Consider the following 23,085-nt stretch of genomic DNA (forward strand, 5'->3'; position numbering starts at 1 on the left):
AACTTCCTGTTGGCACGGTGAAGGTTTTTCTCTGAGTGATTGGGTGCAACAGAAGCTGCTATAAAGGCCACTAGAGCAGTTGAAAAGCATAACAGCGATTGCTTTCCAAGAGTGGACTTTGTCTGTAGCTGCTCAAGGGTTCGTGTCAATTTGTAATAGCCATCTTGTTTCACAATCCACCGATTTACTTGGCAAGCTATTAAGTAAGCAGATGGTTGGGAAAACAGCCTTGTGAGCTGTCAAAAAAGAAGACAAAGCCTGACAATCGTTCTCGCTATATCACCTCCAAACTCCTATAGGACTGGGGATGGATCACAAATTGAAGATTAGGCTCTCCAGGTAAGTGGAAAGCATTCCTTTTTGGAAAAGGAATCATTCTCTTTATATATTTTAAATAGCAACTAATGCTGATCCTTGCCAATTAGTTTTTCCAGTGCTTTCTGGCTAGACAGCATATTTCCCATTGTGACCCTGCACTCTGTGCAGGCAAACCCAGACAGAATTAAAATAATCTCTCTGTTCCCTGATGTCCAGTTGATTGGTGGTGAATGTGGAAGTAACTACAGTATGCAGGGAATTTTTCTGACCAAAACTGAGCTATATTTTTGAAACACTAAGGGAATGTAGTAAGTGGTTGATGTTATGTACTGGGCCAGCAGGGGGATACTGTAGATAGTTATGCAAATGAAGGGTCAAAAAGTGACATTCAGTGATTGGATAGTTTTGTATGCAAACGACTTGGATGATGGACTCAAGGGCATCCTGATCAAATTTGCAGATGACACCAAACTGGGAGGGGTGGCTAACACCCCAGAGGACAGGATCACACTTCAAAACGACCTTGACAGATTAGAGAACTGGGCCAAAACAAACAAGATGAACTTTAACAGGGAGAAATGTAAAGTATTGCACTTGGGCAAAAAAAATGAGAGGCACAAATACAAGATGGGGGACACCTGGCTTGAGAGCAGTACATGTGAAAGGGATCTAGGAGTCTTGGTTGACCACAAACTTGACATGAGCCAACAGTGTGATGCGGCAGCTAAAAAAGCCAATGCAATTCTGGGCTGCATCAATAGGAGTATAGCATCTAGATCAAGGGAAGTAACAGTGCCACTGTATTCTGCTCTGGTCAGACCTCACCTGGAGTACTGTGTCCAGTTCTGGGTCACCACAGTTCAAGAAGGACACTGACAAACTGGAACGTGTCCAGAGGAGGGCAACCAAAATGGTCAAAGGCCTGGAAACGATGCCTTATGAGGAACGGCTAAGGGAGCTGGGCATGTTTAGCCTGGAGAAGAGGAGGTTAAGGGGTGATATGATAGCCATGTTCAAATATATAAAAGGATGTCACATAGAGGAGGGAGAAAGGCTGTTTTCTGCTGCTCCAGAGAAGCGGACACGGAGCAATGGATCCAAACTACAAGAAAGAAGATTCCACCTAAACATTAGGAAGAACTTCCTGACAGTAAGAGCTGTTCGACAGTGGAATTTGCTGCCAAGGAGTGTGGTGGAGTCTCCGTCTTTGGAGGTCTTTAAGCAGAGGCTTGACAACCATATGTCAGGAGTGCTCTGATGGTGTTTCCTGCTTGGCAGGGGGTTGGACTCGATGACCCTTGTGGTCTCTTCCAACTCTATGATTCTATGAAGGATCGAAAAGTGACGTTCAGTGATTGGATAGTTTTAGAACGTTGCAACAGTTACAATTGTTCTGTAGCTCTATATAAGCAGGCTGACTGAGCTCCTCAGCTTAGTTCTGTTCCAGCTTACAAAATAAAGAGCTGCTTTGGAGAAGTTGCTGTGTCGTCTGCTATGTCAACCCACAACTTAACAGTTAACTTCTAAGACAGTGTTTCCCAACCACTGTTCCGCGGCACACTAGTGTGCCGCGAGATGTTGCCTGGTGTGCCGTGGGGAAAATTCGAAAGATTTTTTTTTTTTGTAAAAGTCAAATTAGGTCCTAATCTATCCCTCGAGCGCCTCTTGTCCGTTATTGTGACGCATGAAGCGTGTTCCTGCCCACTCCCCGCCCTCCCTTGCTTCTCTCTCTCTCTCTGTGGCGTTCTCTGCCGCTTCCTGCTGGGCATGCGCAGCTCGCCTCGCGCTTCCATTCCGGCCCCTCCTTCCCCCGACTACCCCGCCGCTCCGTTCCTTTCTCTTTCTCGCGTGTCAGAGAGCGGCGGCGCGAGCGCGGCGGTTCCCTCAGGGCTGACGGAGGGCTCGAGGAGGAGGAGGCAGGACGTGGAGGCGGAGAAAGCGGCGGCGGCCACCCCCCACCTCCGGCTCGAGGCCCGCGTAGAAAGCTGAGGGGGAGAGATAGATAGAGGTGGGCGGCGGCGGCAGCAGCGACCACGACCAACCGCCACAGTAGTTGTAGCGGTGGCGACGGCGAGCAGGGACTCCCGCTCTCTCTCCGTCGTGTCTCTCTCTCTCTCTCTCCCGGGCCCGTCCGTTGAGTCTCCCGCGCGCCTCGGCTACAAGATGAGCATCGAGATCCCGCTGGGTCTGACTGAGCTGCTGCAGGGCTACACGGTGGAGGTGCTGCGGCACCGGCCGCCGGACCTGCTGGCCTTCGCCGCCGAGTACTTCGCCAAGCCGCGCTCTCCTTCCTGCCTCGCTTTGCTGCCTCCTCCCCCCCACCCCCAAAGCTTGGAGGTTCCCCGGCGCCGACCCGCAGGTTTGACCCCCTTCTCACACCTGTTCGTGCTCCTTGCACGGAATGGGGCGGATGGGGAGGAACGGGGCTCGCCGCTGCCTCCGCTCGCCCTCCCCCCCTCCGCCGGCGGTCCCGCGATTCTTGGCTTTTTGGTGGTTGGCACAGAAGGAAGGCAAGGGGGAGGGGAAAAAATTGAATCTTACACTTTCGTGCGTCCCTCCCGGCGTGACGCTGCGCGCTGACGTCACGGGGCTGTAATGGTGGTGTGCCTCGAGATTTTTTTCATGAAACAAGTGTGCCTTTGCCCAAAAAAGGTTGGGAAACACTGTTCTAAGATTTCTTCAGTACTGTGTCCCATTGAAGCCCTATGTGGCAATCACACAGAGTCCCCGGACGTTTGATAGACTATTGATCCCTGTGCCACCACTATGATCACTTCCCCGCTGCCACCAACCCGTTTCTCTCGGGTACACACTGAGTCCAGACAGTTGTTAACATTAAAACAAATAATCAAGTTTATTTTATAAGCAAGAACAAGTTTATGGTTTCAGATAATTTTTCTTGTCAGTTTCTTATCCTTAGTTTCTATACTAGCTTCCTAATAACTGCTAACTGATTATCCCAACTGTCTGTCTGACTCCTCCTAACAGTTTCTCTCACTCTCTCACATCAAAACTTGACCAACCCACAGACTTATCCTCCCTCTTCCTTATCCAACTCCCAACTGACTTCCAGACAACTCCAACTCTAACTCTAACTCCTCCCCTGGGGTTCCCACTGGCCAATCACTTCACACTCATTTAACCCTTTCCTTATGATCCACCTAGGAGGGCAAACGCCACACCCTATTCAAGTAGGTTTTGTTGCGTCTGAGGGGGATGGGATTGTATGCACTTGAATACATAAATAACGCTGCAACTGGCTCTAAAAATGCCTCTCTTTAAACATGCAAATAACACAGCGAAAATGCTACTTGTGTTGAGTACTTTTTAAATGTGTCAGTGTTACTCCCCAGAGCACTGGTATGCTTAATTCATTGTGGTTTTGGAGTTCGTGGTTGTAACTTTTTTTTGTTAGAGTTCATTGTGCTGTACATGCCAGATTTATTCTATGGATGTCTGTCATTTGATTCGTAGAAGAAATTTATGGTGGTGGGAAATTGACACATCACAGAAATTGGGGGTAGCTAAAATGGGGACAAACATGTGCATACACAATGTACTATAAAGTGTGTTTCTTAGTGAAGTTGTAATGCATTTATTTATTGGTTGAGGTCGGGGAACAATCACATTGGGGTGGTAAGTGGGGAATGATATGCCTTGTATACCTGAGCAAAACGGACCCCTCGGCACCATAATGGGGTCTGAATATGGTGGGTCATGTCTATCCCTTATTCCTACTGTTTGGGTAGTGAGCAGGGGTATGGAAATAACTATAAGGAAAGTTAGTAGCTATAACTAAAAACACGGGGGAATTTTAAATATGATCACCTGCTACAAGGCCTGCAGATGCCTTACCTCATGATAAAGACTAAAAACCTATTCCTTAGTATCAGGGGTAAACGGCATGACTTTAACTCTAAAACAAACTTTACATCATCATCATCACACGCCCCATCATGCCATAAGTTGGAAGAACTCAAAACATGTTCCTTCAGGTCAGGAACATTCAGGTCACGTTCAAGAAACCCTAAAGCAAGATTCTCTCTCTCCCTCTCCCTCTCTCTCTCTCCCTCTCTCTCTCCCTCCCCCCCCCCTCTCTCATATCAACACTTTTTTATTTGAGTCAGTGACCAGTACAGAAGATAAGAAGACAGCAAACCACAATAAAATAAATTACGTATACTATTACATGTGAAGTTTAAAACAATGTAAGATATTAAAAACCAAGGGGAAATATAAAATAATTATATTAAAAAAATTTTAAAACAACAACAACAGGGTAAGGTGTTAATAATTCTAAAATTAAGACAAGATCCTGTGCCGACAAGCTATTGCTGCTGCACAAAAATCAGCTACCTTGGCAGTGATCTTGGGAAACTGGTCAGGCAAAAGATAATTGATATAAAACACTTCAGATCTTCCTGGTATACTTTGTAAAAGTGGATTAATAAAATGGTGGGGGATTTCACAGGAGAGGGAACAACGCAATAAGACATGTCCCACAGTATCTATTTTCTCTGCTTTGCAAGGGCATAAGCATTCCTATCCAAACTCATATCAAGCAATATAAAGTTTATACCCATTCATATCGAAAGGCAGGACTTTCAGTGAAAAGGTGGTGAAGCACTCTTCGCTTCTTGTGTGTTTTCTTTTACAGTCAGCGGTTCTTAAGGGTTTCAGACAGGAGTCTTTCTTAGCACCAGCTGGAGATGCCAGGAACTGCCTTCCCAGAATTCTTTGGGAGAAGCCATGTACTTTGCATGTATGATGTGGATCTGACCCGAACCTGGAACCATTAGCACAGAAACCATTTGCTCTGTTATTGAGCTGCTACAACCCTTCCACTAAAAATTATCTCTCTTCCCCACCACAATCGCAGATAATCCAACCTTAGAAAATTCTGATCCTGATGTTTTGGTGGTTGTTTATGTAGATGCAGTCTAGCTATTTTGCTAGTTTCCTCCCTATTTCCCCAAATGTGGGATGCAGCCGTGTCAAGACCCAACGTTTTGTTGATAATGGCGGATGACCTTGGCTATGGTGATTTGGGATGCTTTGGGAACGACACACTCAAGTAAGTGTCATTTTGTGACTTGAGATCATGCACTCAGCCCCACCCACAAAGTTGCACCACTCATCCAGTTCCTCCCCAGGCTCACCTTTTGCTTTTGGGGTCAGCTTCTATTGTTTTTAATGTCGCACTATTTTGGTGTTGTTAGCCGCCCTGAGCCTGGCTTCGGCTGGGGAGGGCGGGATATAAATAAAATTTATTATTATTATTATTATTATTATTCACCCCAATGGCTCCTTGTTCAATTAACCACCACAGTGTAAATCACAGTTTTGTACAGTGTCACTGCATTACTAGAGCCTGATGATTTGGGTCATGCAATTTAGCCATATTGCTTCTATGGTTTCATCTCTACAGCTTAGAGAATTTTTTTAGTAAGTGTTTGATACAATTTCTAAATAAACCCTTTGTTGCCTCTGCAGCCCTCAAGATGGAGCTGCAACCAAAGAAAGGCTTCACGAAAAGGTTTCTGCAAATGACAGGGGACCATACAGTATTCCCAAACTAAAGTATCTCTTTGTTCTACATATTAGGACTCCTAATATTGACCAGCTAGCAAGGGAAGGAGTGAAGCTTACTCAGCAGATTGCTGCAGCTTCGCTTTGTACCCCAAGCAGAGCAGCTTTTCTGACTGGGAGATACCCCATCAGATCAGGTTTGGCGCTCTCTTTAAATGGTTGGTTGGTGTTTGGGTGCACAGAGGATTACCCTAAGCGATAACCAGCCCGGATGCAGATCGGGGGGAGTGGGGAGCATATGCACACACATACACAGACCTCTTTCAGGGCTCTGCAGTTGTGCATGCATTTTTTGCATAGCTGAACCTAGCATGACAAGATCCTGTCAGTCACACCTCCTGGCCAGCTGTCATGCAGTACGGGACTCCAGGAGTCTTTTCACACAGGCACACGTCTGTACCCAGTGGTAGCACAACTGTGTTGCATGCAGAAGTTTCCAGGTTCAACCCCCCATCATCTCCTGGTTGGGCTGGGAGGGAACCCTGCCTGACCTGAAGGGTTTATTAACTGCAGCCCAGCCAAGTCAATGTGATAGCAGCTGCCACTCATACTAAGGCTCTCGCCCCCAATTCCTTTTACATGTTAGGTATGGTGGCCAGACATGATCCCCGTGTCTTCGCGCGTACTGGTGCTTCTGGAGGACTCCCCGCGAATGAAACAACATTTGCTAAGTTATTACAGCAACAGGGCTACACCACAGGCCTTATAGGTACAGTATCACATTGACATATTCCTTCCATTTTTCACTGACACATCTGAGCTTCAGTTTGATCAAAAATTTCATGGTTGTCACTGCCTTCTTGGGGTCTCCAGCTGACGAAGTTAAATTAGAAGGCAACCAAAAGAAATTATTGGGACAGAACTACCTAAATCGTATAGAAATTTATTTATGTACAGTGGTACCTCTGGTTACGTACTTAATTCGTTCCGGAGGTCCGTTCTTAACCTGAAACTGTTCTTAACCTGAAGCACCACTTTAGCTAATGGGGCCTCCCGCTGTTGCCGCCGCACGATTTCTGTTCTCATCCTGAAGCAAAGTTCTTAACCTGAGGTACTATCTCTGGGTTATTGGAGTCTGTAACCTGAAGCGTATGTAACCTGAAGCGTATGTAACCTGAGGTACCACTGTATGCTACTACAGCAGCAACAATGCCCAAAAGTGGAAAGAAGCAGAAATCCCAGTAAAGGAAGAATGGATACAAAAACTTACGGAATATGCAGCAATGGCGAAACTTACCGGAAGAATAAGAAATCAAGATAACAAACTCTTTATAAAAGAATGGAAATATTGAATATTAAAGATAAATTGTAAACAGATAAAAACATTAGCAGGATTGTTGTAATAACCTGAAGTTTTATAAGAGTATATATTTACAGTAGATAATTAAATGGGGAAGTTAAATGAATTTGGATATGCAGAAGATATTGAAAAATAAATTTAAGGAACCGCAGAAAGAGGGGGAAGGAAGTTAAATTTTGAAATGTCAAATTGATTGTAAAATTAATGAAATGTATAGACTTGAAAAGTATAAATAAAAACTTTTTTAAAAATTAATAAAATAAATTAGAGGGTGAGCCGGCAGAATCAAGGGGGCAAGCTATTTTGAACGGAGGACAGGGTTTGCCTATATTTTTCCAATATAAATATTATGTGTATTAAGTTGCTTATTGGTAATTTACAGGATTCATGGTTTCTTTAGCTATAATTGTTTATCTTTTCAGGAAAATGGCACCAAGGCATGAACTGTGAGTCCCACAATGACCACTGCCACCACCCTTTAAACCATGGCTTTGATTACTTCTACGGCACTCCTTTTACACTTGTGAATGAATGCCAGGCTAATAAGGATCCTGAGATGAACGTCCAGCTGCAAGCTACGTATTGGTTTTACACCCAGATGGCAGCTCTTTTGGTGTTCACTCTTGTGCTGGGAAGAACTACTGGTTTGTTCCATGTGAAATGGAAAATAATTGCCTTCAGTGCTTCATGTGGTATCCTATTTTTCATCTCCTGGTTTGCCAATTATGGATTTGTAAGATACTGGAACTGCATCATGTTGAGAGATCACATCATTACTCAGCAGCCAATAAAGCTGGAAAATGCAGCCTCCAGGATATTGAAAGAGTCAACCTCATTTATTAAACGGTATCCCATTAAAATTATTTAACTGCTTTTCAGATTTTGAGAGGAGTGGACTGATTTTGAAACCTTTTTCATCCGTGCTTAGGCTGGAGCTAAGACTAGCTTTACTAGTGTGTCAAATCACTGCATTGCTCAGTGGCATGTTTTTCAGATGATGTTGCATTGATACAAACTTTTAGGTCAGAGCTTTCCAAACTTTTTATGCTTCATTTTGCGACACAGTAATTCAGTTTTGCATCATTTTGCGACACAGTAATTTAGCCAACCTAGCAGTTCGAAAGCACCCCCGGGTGCAAGTAGATAAATAGGGACCGCTTACTAGCGGGAAGGTAAACGGTGTTCCGTGTGCTGCGCTGGCTCGCCAGATGCAGCGATGTCACGCTGGCCACGTGACCCGGAAGTGTCTCCAGACAGCGCTGGCCCCCGGCCTATAGAGTGAGATGGGTGCACAACCCCAGAGTCTGTCAAGACTGGCCCGTACGGGCAGGGGTACCTTTTCCTTTAATTTAGTTTTACTAGCAAATGGGAGGTTAAACTAACCCCTTTCCAGCCCCGGGAGGAGCATGGGGAGTGTTTGCACAACACACCTGCACACTGCAGCCTACAAACTAACACATGGGTAGGCAAACTAAGGCCCAGGGGGCGGATCCAACCCAATCACCTTCTAAATCCTGCCCATGGATGGTCAGGGATGAGCGTGTTTTTACATGAGTAGAATGTGTGCTTTTATTTATAATGCATCTCTGGGTTATTTGTGGGACATAGGAATTCGTTCATTTCCCCCCCTTCAAAATGTAGTCCAGCCCCACACAAGGTCTGAGGGACAGTGGACCGGACCCCTGCTGAAAAAGTTTGCTGACCCCTGTACTAACATTTCTTGACACACAGTTTGCAAAGTTCTGATTTAGGATCTGGGTACCTTGCTGAAGTATTGGTACATCTCAGCCAAGGTGTCCACGTGTTCAACTGTGTGCATGTGGTAAAGGAAACTGTGTGTGTGAAATGTGAATTTTCCTTTGCGCTTTGATTGGGCTCAGACATTCATTAAATTAAGTGTATAAGAGAGAAGTGTGCAACTTGTAAACATGCTGGGTTGGATTCCCCTAAGAAACTTCATCAACCGAAATCCTCTGCAAGGATTTCTCTCTGCTGGTACAACAGGATTCCCTTCTCTTAGATGTCCCCCAAAATTGGTTCAGGAGTCTGGAGAACTCAGAACAGTGTCTGTATCTGTTCAGATCTTTGCTCAGCTATGAATTCCACATAGCTAATGGATGCTTTTGTTGTTGTTTTAAAACAACATTTTAAAACATTTTCCCCCCAGAAACAAACAAGGACCGTTTCTCCTCTTTGTTTCTTTGTTACACGTCCACACACCCTGTTTCACCACAAAGATGTTTGATGGAAAAAGCAGGCATGGTTTATATGGAGACAATGTAGAGGAAATGGACTGGATGGTGGGTGAGTAGCACTTGTGATTATTGATATTTGTCTAAGGACCAAAGTAGTAGCCTTCCTTGGACCTTTCCTCCTTCCTCTTCCTGAATTTGTAACTTCCTCATTGTCTTTCAACTGACTGCAATGTTCAGCTTAGCACTGGAGAACAGAGATTCATAAATCTGGTAAGGCTCTTTCCCTGTCATCAGTTCCTTGAAACACTTCCTGAAACTGTGGCAATGTCATTTCAACATCTGGAAATGACAGATAATCCTCTCTATATTGATTTCACAAGCTTGTTTATTTATATTTTATTGAAACAACTTATATGCTGCTTAACTGCAATAGTATCTAAAAGCAGTTTACAAAGATACAATGCAAAAAATAAAAACCAGTTAAAACTATGAAAATTAAAATACCATCTGGATTATTATTTTTTAAAATCTTCATTAGATGCCGGAAGTGCAACAGGGAAGAGGCCTGCCTGACCTCAGATGGAAGAGGGCGCCATAAAACTGGGCCCACAATATTAAGTGCATGTCTTCTGAGGGATATGAGCCTTGAATCCCAAAAGACATCTGTGATCGGGCAGGGATATAAAGGATTCTGCAATCCTTGAGGTATCCTGGACCCAAGTATTTGGCTTAAAATTAACTCTTGTGGTTCATCTAACTCTGCAGGGAAAATTCTTGCTGCTGTTGACAAAGAGGGCTTGAGGAACAACACTTTTACTTACTTTACTTCTGACCACGGCGGCTTTTTGGAGGCTAGAGAGGGTATTACCCAGCTAGGTGGCTGGAACGGTATATACAAAGGTAAGGCAGCTTTGCTTCAATTCTCCATGCCCTTGTATGGATTACTGTACTGCAATGTGCCTGTGTGTCTGGAAATTTCCATGCGTACAGAACAAAGCTTTGAGAGGGCAAACTGGGCTTCTGAATTACAAACATATAATGCTACTACAAAGGCACATTCACTGGCTCCCAAAGTGGGTTGCAACAAATCATTCAGACATAACATTAGCATTGCAAAATTTAAAATAGTGGTTAAAAAATAATAGCATCAGTGGCTTAAAACTGTTCTTAAATAGAACATCCATAAAACCACCTGGATCCCCCAAGTCTTTAAGATTTCTTAAATGGCCAAAGAGTGGGGGACTTATGAATTCATCTTGACCATCACAGATATGGGAGATTCCTGATATTCATCAAGCTTACTGCTTTCATGGGTGGATCACAAAACAGGGCCTTGGATATCAGTCTTAAAGCTTGGGCAGTTATATATACGAACTTATTTATGTCAAGAGCCTGTGCATCCTCTTTATCAATATGTGTGTTCTTTCATTATTCATGGCCTCTAGGTTTTTTAAAATGCATTTAACAGCTGATCTCCACTCTGACGATCTCCACACTGAACTATGACATTTAGCTGATGAATTGTAATTATCTTTCTCTTCTATTACTTCTTCTTTGGCAGGTGGAAAAGGTATGGGAGGCTGGGAAGGAGGAATCCGTGTGCCTGGAATAGTTCGGTGGCCAGGGATAGTCCCCGCTGGCAGTGTTATTGATGAACCAATAAGTCTTATGGATATTTTCCCCACAGTGGCTCACTTGGCTGGGGCATCCATCCCACAAGACAGGTACAGTCTGAAAGTAGATCAAGGCGATTTGGATTTTAGCCATTAAAATTTGCAAAAATGTGTATATAATCCATGTTGTTGTTGTTGTTTAGTCGTTTAGTCGTGTCCGACTCTTCGTGACCCCATGGACCAGAGCACGCCAGGCACTCCTGTCTTCCACTGCCCCCGCAGTTTGGTCAAACTCATGCTGGTAGCTTCGAGAACACTGTCCAACCATCTTGTCCTCTGTCGTCCCCTTCTCCTTGTGCCTTCCATCTTTCCCAACATCAGGGTCTTTTCCAGGGAGTCTTCTCTTCTCATGAGGTGGCCAAAGTATTGGAGCCTCAGCTTCACAATCTGTCCTTCCAGTGAGCACTCAGGGCTGATTTCCTTAAGAATGGATAGGTTTGTTCTTCTTGCAGTCCATGGGACTCTCAAGAGTCTCCTCCAGCACCATAATTCAAAAGCATCAATTCTTCGGCGATCAGCCTTCTTGATGGTCCAGCTCTCACTTCCATACATCACTACTGGGAAAACCATGGCTTTAACCATACGGACCTTTGTTGGCAAGGTGATGTAATCCATAGCATCATCCATTTGCTTGGCTTTCTGACATGTTTTAATGTGGAAACATCTTAAGTGATTTCATCTACAGGTATTCTGTAAAGATTGCATTTAAAAAATATGCTGGCCTGTTAAATTCAAATGGTTTTCTCCATATAAGGGCAAAGCTTGTCAAATCATAGAATTGTAGAGTTGAAAGGATCATCTAATCCAACCCTCTGCAATGCTGGAATATTATTCCACATCTCCACGTCAATGTGCTTTTTTTTTATTTTCCCAACAGCGTTTAATATTTTAGGATTCCCCTCCCCTTTTCTCCATTTCAAATGGGCTCAAACCCATGACCTTGAGATTAAGAATCTTATGCTCTACCAACTGAGCTATCCCAGACTTTGTAAAATATAAAATCAAATGTAAATTGATCTTTCTTTTTATTACAAGACCACGTATTTAAATAGAAGGCAGGGGGCTTTCTCGGTAGTGGCGCCCACCCTGTGGAACTCCCTCCCATCAAGGAAATAAACAACTGTCTTTTAGAAGACATCTGAAGACAGCCCTGTTCAGGGATGTTTTTAATGTTTGATGTCGTATTGTGGTATTGTGTTTAAATTTGTTGGAAGCTGCCCAATAGGTAGAAATTTGGGACATATGGTTGACATCGTTGTGCCTGATCAATTGCACAAGGGACTTCTGCTTGCCTGACTACCTCAGAAGCTCACCACCTCTACTCCAGTGGGTCCACCAACCATCCAGATTGGATTCTGGAGGATGGATAGAATGTGCAGTTGGTAGGAGAAGGGGGCAATACAAGGGGAAGGCGTCTTATGTGAGTGGAAGTTGGCTCATCTGGTGATGAGTATTACCTTATGCATTTGCCTGACTGAAAACTGTTCATTCAATTAAATGGAAAAACTGATAGTGCCAAGACTAGCGCAACTCCTAAGGCAGAATAAGGACTCTTACAGGAAATATGGCGGCACAGAGAAGATCCTGTAAATCCTGTATCCTCTTTCTTTCCCCCCTTCCTTCTATCCTGGCACATTTTAGTCCTGAACTGTAAATAATAATAATAATAATAATAATAATAATAATAATAATAATAATAATAAAACCTATATATACCCCACCCTCCCTGGCCAGGCTCAGGGCCGCTAACACCAAATATAAATTACAATAAAACATAACAGGAAAAAAAAGAAAAAACAGTTAATTAAAATACGGCTTAAAATACAGTCTCGTTCTAATAGTAGCCCATAAATCAAGACCATAAAGGGAGGAAAGATCAGATATTCACCTGAGCCTACATGGTCCTACATGGGCCAGCAAAAAAGCCAAGGGAAAATTTATATACCAAATCCCATACAAAGGGTCAGACTGAGTCCAAGCCAAAGGCCAGGCGGAACAGCTCCATCTTGCAGGCCCTGTGGAAAGATGTCAAATCCCGCAGGGCCCTGGTCTCTTGTGACAGAGCGTTCCACCAAGTCAGGGCCAGTGCTGAAAAGGCCCTGGCTCTAGTTGAGACCAATCTAACCTCCTTGAGGCTCAGGACCTCCAAAGTGTTGTTATTTATGAACCTTAAGGTCCTCCATGGGTCATACCGTTAGGTATGAGGTAAAGAATCAGTCATCGGCCTATGCTGTACAGTATTACTTTACTAAATGTATTATTACTTTTCTTAGGGTGATTGATGGAAGGAACCAGATAGCTTTGCTACAGGGAGCGGTGCAGCACTCAGAGCATGAATTCATGTTTCACTACTGTGGGTCGTACTTGCATGCGGTGCGCTGGTACCAGAAAGAGAGTGAGTAGAAAATATTCTCTGTATATCAGGTCACTGAAATAAAATGCGTAGCTCAGTCCAAACGATTCAGTGTGGCATCTTGACACTAACTTGCTTGCTTCACAGACTGTGTGCACACCATACATTTAAAGTGCATCCTGGGAACTGTAGTTTATTAAGCTGCTGGAGATTTTTGCTCTGTGGAGGGTAAACTATAGTTCCCAAGATCCTTTGGGGGCAAGCCATGCAGTTTAAATGTGCTCTAAATGTATGGTGTGTCCACACAACCGCACTCAAAGCTATAGGTTGTGCTGTATGGATTTCACTATTAGAAACATGAGGATTTGGTACTGGGTAGCCTATTATCCATTTCTGGATCAAGTATCCATTTCTGTCTATTATGACTGCTAGGTTGAGATTGAAATTTTTTTTGGAAATGGTTGGTGAAATCTCAAAAGCTGGAATGGATTCTACCTGTGAATTGGCAATAGCAAGCTTACACACTCGCTAACCTGTGTGTATGCCTGTGTGTAACCTGCATTGAGTATTTTCACGCACTAACCACAATGTACACAAAATAATGTGCGAGACATTATATATCTGTGTATATCCATTCTCTGTGAACTGACTGTCTGGGGGGTCACAAAGGGGGCAAAACAATGTCTCTCTCCTGAAGTCTTTCTCAAAAGTTGAGTCAGGGGACATGGGGTACCAACACATTACTTGCAGATATTATTCGCCTGCAGGCATACTTTTCTGAAGAAAGCTCCATTGAACAGGGTGGGATTTTCATATAATTAAACATGCACAGCATTGCTCTTGCTTGCAGTAAGGGTTGAGTACTGATGACATGAATACAATAATTTTATGCCTGATGGATCACGTCTGTTTTGAAGGAGCTGGGTCTGATAACTTTGATGGGTTTCTTTCAGCAGTACAGGTCTGGGATTCAACAAAATGAAGAAATCAATAGTACCAAGCTTAATCTTTTTACCAAACTTTTTACCAAACAAATAAAGAAATAGGCTGCTGCTGCTGCTGCTGCTTCTTCTTCTTCTTCTTCTTCTTCTTCTTCTTCTTCTTCTTCTTCTTCTTCTTCTTCTTCTTCTTCTTCTTTTTGCATTAATCTGGAAGTGTGCATCATTCAGCGTCCTTCTGTTCACCAGTTTGTTGGAATATACAGTAACTAGAGGCTGAATATGTGTATTATAAGATATTCCACTAGAGGGCAAAGATATCCAAGCTTTCTTTGTACAAACTTGCATTTTATTATTTCCTTTTCCAATACTTATTTTTCTGAAAAGTAGCTATCTTCACAGCAACAGAATTGCCAAGTGCTTTTGATGCCAGATTTTGAAAGTGATTCAGCTGCAGTGTTTTCAACACAGTGTTTCCAGAAAGGCTTTAATATATCAAAATGTTAAACAGAAGTTACAACTGTGCTTTGAGACATAAGCAGATAGCCTGGGAAACATTGCAAGATCAGGCCATTTTGCAGCTCCTAGATGTTGTACATACAGATCTAGCAGTTGACAGATCTGATCCTAATGTCCACCTGTTTTTGCAAAATCCTTGCTTAATCAAAAGTATATAACATTGTTTTACTTGCATAGAGTGAAGCTGTGCAAATTAGTCATTTGTTCCCCCAGTGCTCAAAAGGATTTAAGAATGATGAGGAGTGCAGGGTGAGAGAAGAGAAAAAAGGGTGGAAATGCTTTTACACAAGTGCAAAAGTGTAGTTGAATGCTTAGTTGAATACCACCCTTAATCTTTACTCTTCTTTTTTCAAGTCACTAATTTTTTTTTTAAAAAAAAAATCTAATCAGACCATTAGAAAATATATTCATATATATACACAGTCTCTTGTGTATTTCTGCTGCTCCTTGAGGCTGTGAATCATTTCTGTCTTTTCATATCATAAACTTGGGACACACTGGTTAAGTAAGGCTAGGTAAAAATGTTCAAAAGATCCTTCTTGATTTTTTTTTAAGTGACCACATGCTTGCAGTCTTCCTTGTATTCATACATGGGCTGAAGTGACCCTAGCACAGTGGTTCCCAAACCTTTTCTACCACAGACCACTTGAAAATTGGTGTTTATGGACCGCTTAATCATTTTTCTGTCTGTTGTAGCAACTGTGATGCACAGTGCCAGGTGCTGTGTGATTTTTTAAAATTATATTTGTATTTCTTAAATATTGTAATTTATTGCATTGTAGTTTGAATGCCACAGAAATCAAATTGTAATACAATAAAATGCATACAAGATAAGAAATAGAAAGGAAAGCAACAGTTAAAAATCAGTTTGAGTCCTTAATGCAACCATACATCCACAGACACACTACAGACCACCTGAGAGAAGCTTGCAGGCCACTGTTTTAAAGACCCTCTCCTGGAATCAGTGGGCTTTCTTATCTTCCATTCTTAAACTCGATACAATTAAACAGTATAAACACATTGTTTTTAAATATCTATCTTTAATATTGGAGGTGAGATTTTTCTATGAGGTAGGCTCAGCCCCTTATAAGGTATCCCGATGCTACAGTTGAACACCTCCCAAACAACAATGGCTCCCTCTTCCTGATAGCTGCTCACCAGGGCTATTTTTAGAGCTAACAGTTTTGTGGAGCGGAAGAACAGAATTCCATATCTATCCTGTGGAGAAGCGTTCTTCCATGGCAACTAGCAATTCATCATTTTTGACAGAGCTGTATGAGGGCAAAGGCTTCTGAAGCATCTCCAAATACCTTGTCCTGGAAAATCTTCGGTTGGAAGAACCAAGTGGTTTAACTATCGTGAACTAATTTGACATCTATTCCAGCGAGAATTCCAAAAAGTGTTTGGAGGACCACATATTCCATCAACTAGAAACTGAATATCTTTAGTTTCTTTTCTCTAAGGTGGTCTTTCTGGAAGGCCTATTATGTGACTCCAAAATTTCACCCAGAGGGGGGGGGGGGTGCTTGTTATGGAAGAAGACTGTGTCCATGTTCTGGAGAGCCAGTAATTCACCACAATCCTCCCTTGCTTTTTGACCTCCTTCGGAAACCAGTCCTTTTTCACCAAATTCTGAGCCACTTTTCAACACACTAGAACAGTGATGTCCAAACGGTTGATCGTGACCTACCAGTCGATCGCAGGTGTTCCTGGTCAATCCTTGTCAATCGTGTGATCCTAATAGATCTCAAAAAAATAATAATGAAGTGATAATGAAGATGCACTTATTTAAACAAATAAATTGTAGACAAGAGATCTTCTTTGGCAATAAACACTCGGATGACTTTTATAGAACTTCCTTCTTACTGGCCTAGTTCATGTGTAATGCTAAGTAATGGTTTGCTTAAAGAACCATGAGTTGTCTTGAGGATGATCAGACCAAACAGTAAGAGCTGACAGTAAGAGCTGACAGTCTTCCTGACAGTAAGAGCTGTTCGACAGTGGAATTTGCTGCCAAGGAGTGTGGTGGAGTCTCCTTCTTTGGAGGTCTTTAAGCAGAGGCTTGACAACCATATGTCAGGAGTGCTCTGATGGTGTTTCCTGCTTGGCAGGGGGTTGGACTCGATGGCCCTTGTGGTCTATTCCAACTCTATGATTCTATGATTCTATGAAAACCATGGCTTATCAGACAAAAACTGAACCAGATGGACCATTATCTGATTTGGTATAAGGCAGAATCTTACATTTGTAGTGGAAATAATTCTGCCCATGGCCATGAATTCTGCATGTTGCTCTCAATCCAGAAAGAAATGGTCACATTTTTAAATCATGTTCATAATATAATCATACTTAAACCCCATTGGAATGGGACTTCAGTGCGCCTAACTATGAACTCAGTTACACCTACAAGCAGCAGCTCTAACCTTATAAACAAACCAATCTTCCACACTGCTAATGCGGAGAACTTGGATTTAAGCAGATTAATTTTCATTGAGAGCGATGGAGCTAAAGGAGCTTGGTCCTATCTATGCCGCTTTTAGCTGTTATGTTGATGGAATTGCTAGGCACCTAAAATAAACTACCAGCTTCCCAGTATGAAGGCGAGATTATGCAGACCCCTACTGAGCTGAGCTCTTTGGAAATTTACAGGCTGGATACTGCGCCATGTTATAGGGCTTCTTTCCTACAGCAATCCATCTAAGTGTTGAAAGAGATAATCCAGAGATGAATTACAAGCTTATTCAATCCATGGTCATTAAGCTACTTTGCATGTAGCATTAAATGAGAAGTGGACAGCTCTCCATGGGCTGCTTCAGAGTATACACCCAATTCTTCCTTTGCAGCCCTGGCATGAATTAAAAAAAGAATTCAGCCCACATCTGCAAAGGATCAGGAGTGCACGTATGAGTACATTTCCTCTTCTTTTGAGTTTGGTGCCATGACTGATGTCTGATAAGACAGTATGGCATGGGCCAAATGAGGGGGGTCTGCCAGGCCTGATTATTCTAATTAGGCCCATGGACTAGGAGTTCCCCACCACTGCATTGAACTGTGGTTTAAAATAAGCTATAGTTTACAATGAACTAGCATGATGGGAGAAACCAACCAGCAGATAGGTTGCCATTATGCACAACCGGCACCGATGGTTTGTTGAACAAACCACGATGGCAAGCCAAGGTTTGTTTTTCCTGGTATGGTGAAGAAAAGTGCAAGGGAAGGGGGATGCTGTGGGGATATTTGAGCAGTGTGTAAAATGCAACAAAGGATACTCAGTTACTTAGTTGCATGCTGTTCCTTTCAGTCTAATTCTTTGTTTTTTGAAAGATAGCCTTTTGGTTTAAATTACAAAAAAACCCCACATCATTTCATTATTTTACCTTGGTCATGTTAAAGTGCCTAGGGCACCCAAAATATATTTTAAAAAGGCCACCACCTTTGCTTCTCTTCTCTGGCTCTCATTGATCATATCTGCAGTGTATTAAATCTTTTGCAACATTTGTATAGCCCTCACTCTTCCAACGAGCATGAATTTTAGTCAATTTTTTTGCCAATGCCTAAAAGTTCAAGCAGGTGCACTTCACATTTGATGTGTTTGTGTGTTTTAAAAAAAAAATCAGTATTGTGTCAGGTACAAAAATTAGCATGTATCACATCAGAGTTGGTGCAACAACTCTGGTGCGAGTGAATGTGTGATTAAAATAGCAAAGGCTGCTTTATAGTGAAATGTGATGTGAAGGCAGAGGGGATGGAATGGAAAAATTGAAGAAAAAATGGGTGGGGGATATTCCAATTCTTCTCCTGTCTTTACATCTCTAGTTCATACTACACACACACACACACACACACACACTCATTAACAGGATTTCCAGAGCAATCAAATGCTTTTCCCTTAAAAAACTGCTTCTTGTAAATTTCTCCTAATAAAGAACCGGCTCTTGCAAGTCACACTGACAATAACATCTACAGAAGCTACACACAATTCCCAAACTAATTAATATAATGACAGACAGATATAAAAATCAAGAATATAAAATGTTTATTTGATAATGAACAAAGTTACAAAAATAAAGAAAAAAAAGCAGGATTTCTCTATTTACAAAACCAGAAAGTAAAGAATTACAAAGTAACAAATATGGGTGAGAAACTGCTGATTGTGTTGGCAACGGTTATCAAGGAACTCTACTTAGGAAGAGCGCAAGTAGTCAGTTTAGGACTTGTCCTTTCCCACTATGAAACAGGGATGTTCACAGTAAAATACAGGAAGGGTGCAGAAATCTGCGAAAACTATTCTAATGCATCTCAAATTATAGAATGTTGTATACTTCTTCTTTTTTGCAGTAGTCTCAAGTTGCAGTTATAGTTAATTAAAATAATCATATTGCCCACTAGTGGCTCATTTAGAAACTTGTAAAGAGAATTATCCAGGCCAAATATAATTTTATAAGGATTTTTCTTATGGCATCCATGTTTGTGAAGTCCACATAATGAGATGAAATCATCTTAGTTCATGCATTTGATGTCCCTGGTTTCATTTTCACTTCCATTCCCACGCCTCCTACTCCCTCCTTTTATTTTTGCAATTCCCTTTGCACCCTCATCTTCACTCTCAACCCTTTCCCCCCACCCCCTTCCTCCTTCCTTTTCTCGACTCCTCTTGTACATAGAACAAATCAACAAAATCTATTTGAATTATTATATTTAAACCTTATCTCCAGAGAACGTCATGTTCAATCACTTTCGCAGTTATCGTATCATGGTGTTTTTGCTTTGTTTTCCCTTCCAGGTGGTCCAGTATGGAAAGTTCATTACACGACACCAATATTCAACCCCGAAGGTGCAGGAGCCTGTTATGGAAAGGGGCTTTGCCCATGTTCTGGAGAAGGTGTAACACATCACGATCCTCCTCTGCTGTTTGATCTCTCGAGAGACCCATCGGAGGCCGTGCCTCTTTCACCGGACACGGAGCCCTTGTTCCACACAGTCCTAAAGCACATAGGCAGAGCTGTGGAGGAGCATCGCGGGACCCTCACACCTGTCCCACAGCAGCTCTCTTCTGGAAACAATATGTGGAAACCATGGCTGCAGCCATGCTGTGGGACCTTCCCGTTCTGTTGGTGTGACAATGAAGAAAGTGATACCCATTCATATAAAGTGGGCTAGCAAAAAGAATCCTCTTGCATTGAAACACTGTTCTTAGTACAGACAACACAAGCCAAGACATTCTTAGCTTTCTCTCATAAAGCAGATGGGGATTTGGCAGGTGGGAGGTTTTTGTTGTTGTTGGTTAGTTTCCGTGTTATACCCATATGTGCCACTTTCCCTTGTTACTGTCTTGTTTTCTTAAAAACAGCAGCCCCTCAGCGTCTCTCCATCCCTGCTTTGCTCAAACCTTAATTGAGAAGGAACAGCTAAAATTATACAGGGAGACCTCCATTCTCATTGTCTTGGATTGTGTTGTCTGTACTATGCTTAAAATTTGGATCAAGGATCCTCAAATGGGCAGAGAAACCCCAGGGCTGCACTAGATCTTTGCAGGATTAGATACAAAGTCTAATTACACTGGGGAACAAAAAAAAATTCGTTTTCTGTTGCATGAGATTTTTCAAGTGTTCTTATATGTTCTTTCAATGCTGATTTCAAATCTGAAATTGATTTTCGTGTACATGCTATAGTTATCTTTCAATTTCCGACTTTTGCCGATATGTCATATTTACACTGGGGATAAGTGGACACTGACACATTGATCTACCCTAACCACATGGTAAATATTGTTTTGCAAACTTAATTTTTCTAGTTTTATAACCTTAATATTTGTATTTTTCAGATTGGACCATGGCTTCTTCAAGTAGACTGTATCCCAAGGGAATACTTTTTTTGCATACCTCCAACTGTACATAGATATACATGTCAGGTTCAATGCTATATAAGTCACTTACATTTATACTCATATTGTACTACTTTGGCTATGTGTTTAATAAAATATTGAATTCTTGCATTGTGAGAAACAAAGATTATGGTGAAAAGTGAAAAACATGAATTGCAAAGAAACTAGAGCTTACAGAACAAAACCAACTTCAGATATGAAATCACCACATCAAAATCAGGTTAGAACAACTGCAGGTGTCAATACAACAAAAATTTTGTTCCCCAGTGTTATTCAGCATTCAGCTTCTTAAAGTTTAGCAAACTCTTTCCCTAACTTTCCCCAACATATTGAATCTTTCACACAATATTGATAGGTGCATATAAATAGACTGAGTGCCTTCTGTCCTGAGGCTGTCCAAATACATGGGAACATAAGGGCTGTAGTTTAGTGGTAAATCATCTGCACTTCATGAAGAAGGTTGCAGGTTCAATTCCTTGTGTCTCCAAGTAGGGCTGGGCACATCTCCATCTAAAACCCTGGAGAACCAGTCAGTTCTAGACAACTCTGAGCTAGAAGAACCAAACGTCTGACTTAGTACAAGGCGTATGTACCTATGTACATTAAGTTCCAAGGCAATTATAAAGCAGTACAAAAGTCCTATATTAGCACCATTGTAGAAGGTGTTTGATTCCACGTGTCAACCATCTAATAAATGATCCACCTCCTTGCCTTGTAAGCTATGGCAAGCCCTGAAGAAAGACGTACTTCAATTGTTCTCAACAGAAAAAATTTAACAAACTTTTAGTTACCCAAGAACCAAAAAGAGAAAAGAAACTTCTTTCCCCAAAACACACACATCCTGGTAATTCCTAAAAACAGAAAACTATGGCCGTGGTCCATGAAATCATGGAATATACTAGAAATTCCTATAGGCTCGATGTAGCTCTATCCCCCCCCCCAAGTTTGCACATATGGGCACTAAGCTAGGCCTTAGGGGGAGGCCAGCACTTCCAGTTCCACCCTAGCATCTTGATGTAATTTATGCTTCAGCGTATGCCCAACTTACAACAAGCAGGACTGGATGGGGATACAGAAAGTAGGCCTTAGCCATCTACTGTACTGCTTGAGAGCACACCACATGTAAATCAGGAGTGGGGAACCAGTGGCTCTCCAGAAGTTGCTATACTACAGCGCCCATCATTTCTGATCATCTGGGGCTGATGGGATTTTGAGTCCAACAATGTCTGGAGGGCCACTGGTTCCTCACCCCTGAGGGCAGAGAGAAGGGAGAAAGACAAGTTTACTGAACACACAGGAATCCTCTATGGATGGGTGTTAAAACACAGAGTCCGCTGTGTGTACATCAGTCCTGCCTTAGAAGTCTTTGGACTTTTTATTTCCAGTATTTGTACCTGCCAAACCGAAGAATCAAATAGGATGCAATATTTGGTTCATTAGTATAAAGCCATTTTTCATGCTCTCAGATGAAGGTGAGAATATTTCATGAGGCACTATAGATCAGTAATAAAAACAGGGGTTAGTTTTTAGCAGAATGTACAGCACCCATCCGCATGAGAGAAAGAGAAAGGGGGGGAGGGAGAGAGAGGGAGGGAGGGATCTAATGGATTCCAAAGTCTTTATCATGCTTATCTATAGAAGTTGGTCCAAAACAAAAGTAAATAAATCCAAAAGAAAACAACATTGGTCCGACAAAACACAATGAGCTGCAAAAATGAATGAAGATTAAATAGCTGCAGTACCAGTAGACTGTGCAACTAGGCACTGTGGATTGTCCCACCAAAAACCACACAAGAAATGCAGACGGAAGGTCCCCTGGCATTTTCACTTAAGCATTTCTCAAGTAGCTTTACTATACAAGCCTAGAAGATGCTGCCAGGCAGAATAATCAGTACTGGCTAAGCTGACCCAATGTTCTGACTCATGTAAGGCAGTTTTAGAAGCCCATTGTGTTTCATTCTCTGGAAGCAATGCATACTGTCACAATGCATACACAGGTGCATTTAGCAAGCACAACCATTTTCATGGTGCTATTTTTGTTTGCATTCCCCCCTGCAAAACAGAAAGGGCCCTGGAGATTTCACAGATGTTGTAAATTTAAACAGCAGTCGGTCCCTGTAAGCGTATACGAGCAAGATCTATAATAAAAAGGAATCTAACTTCTTTTTAATGTTTTCAAAAGCATCTTTCCCCAGGTAGTCAATGTGGCCTTCCTCCCATTTTCTTCGTTCATCTTCTGCACTTAGCACCTCTGGGTTTGGCTGAATACATAGCTCTGAAACAGAGCTGGTAACGTCGTCCTGCGAAAAGGGAGAT

General features: G+C 42.2%; 2 protein-coding genes across 8 annotated transcripts in view; one reads left to right on the forward strand and one right to left on the reverse strand.

Annotated features, from left to right (window-relative positions):
- On the forward strand, positions 1-20,894 carry LOC114596318 (arylsulfatase D-like). 4 transcript variants are annotated; one of them, XM_077927541.1, is made up of 10 exons: positions 1-339; positions 5,252-5,392; positions 5,812-6,044; positions 6,494-6,616; positions 7,630-8,053; positions 9,375-9,511; positions 10,168-10,302; positions 10,964-11,126; positions 13,349-13,470; positions 19,669-20,894. In XM_077927541.1, the coding sequence occupies exons 1-10, from the start codon at positions 308-310 to the stop codon at positions 20,043-20,045; spliced, it is 1,887 nt and encodes a 628-aa protein (XP_077783667.1). In that variant the 5' UTR covers positions 1-307; the 3' UTR covers positions 20,046-20,894. The 4 variants fall into 4 exon arrangements, with proteins under 4 accessions (XP_077783667.1, XP_028583587.2, XP_077783668.1 ...); XM_028727754.2 differs by having other exon boundaries at positions 11-339; positions 5,923-6,044; XM_077927542.1 differs by lacking the exon at positions 5,252-5,392 and having other exon boundaries at positions 16-339; positions 5,923-6,044.
- GYG2 (glycogenin 2) overlaps positions 18,899-23,085 on the reverse strand; it is an 18,241-nt gene continuing 14,054 nt past the window's right edge. For all 4 annotated transcript variants that reach the window (XM_077927546.1, XM_028727757.2, XM_028727755.2 and 1 more), the window contains one exon: positions 18,899-23,069. In XM_077927546.1, coding sequence (XP_077783672.1) covers positions 22,908-23,069 — 162 coding nt within the window. In that variant the 3' untranslated portion in view covers positions 18,899-22,907. The remainder of the gene's footprint in view (positions 23,070-23,085) is intronic.

The sequence above is a fragment of the Podarcis muralis genome, chromosome 4, assembly GCF_964188315.1.
Source record: "Podarcis muralis chromosome 4, rPodMur119.hap1.1, whole genome shotgun sequence".
In the NCBI taxonomy this organism is placed as follows: Eukaryota; Metazoa; Chordata; class Lepidosauria; order Squamata; family Lacertidae; genus Podarcis; species Podarcis muralis.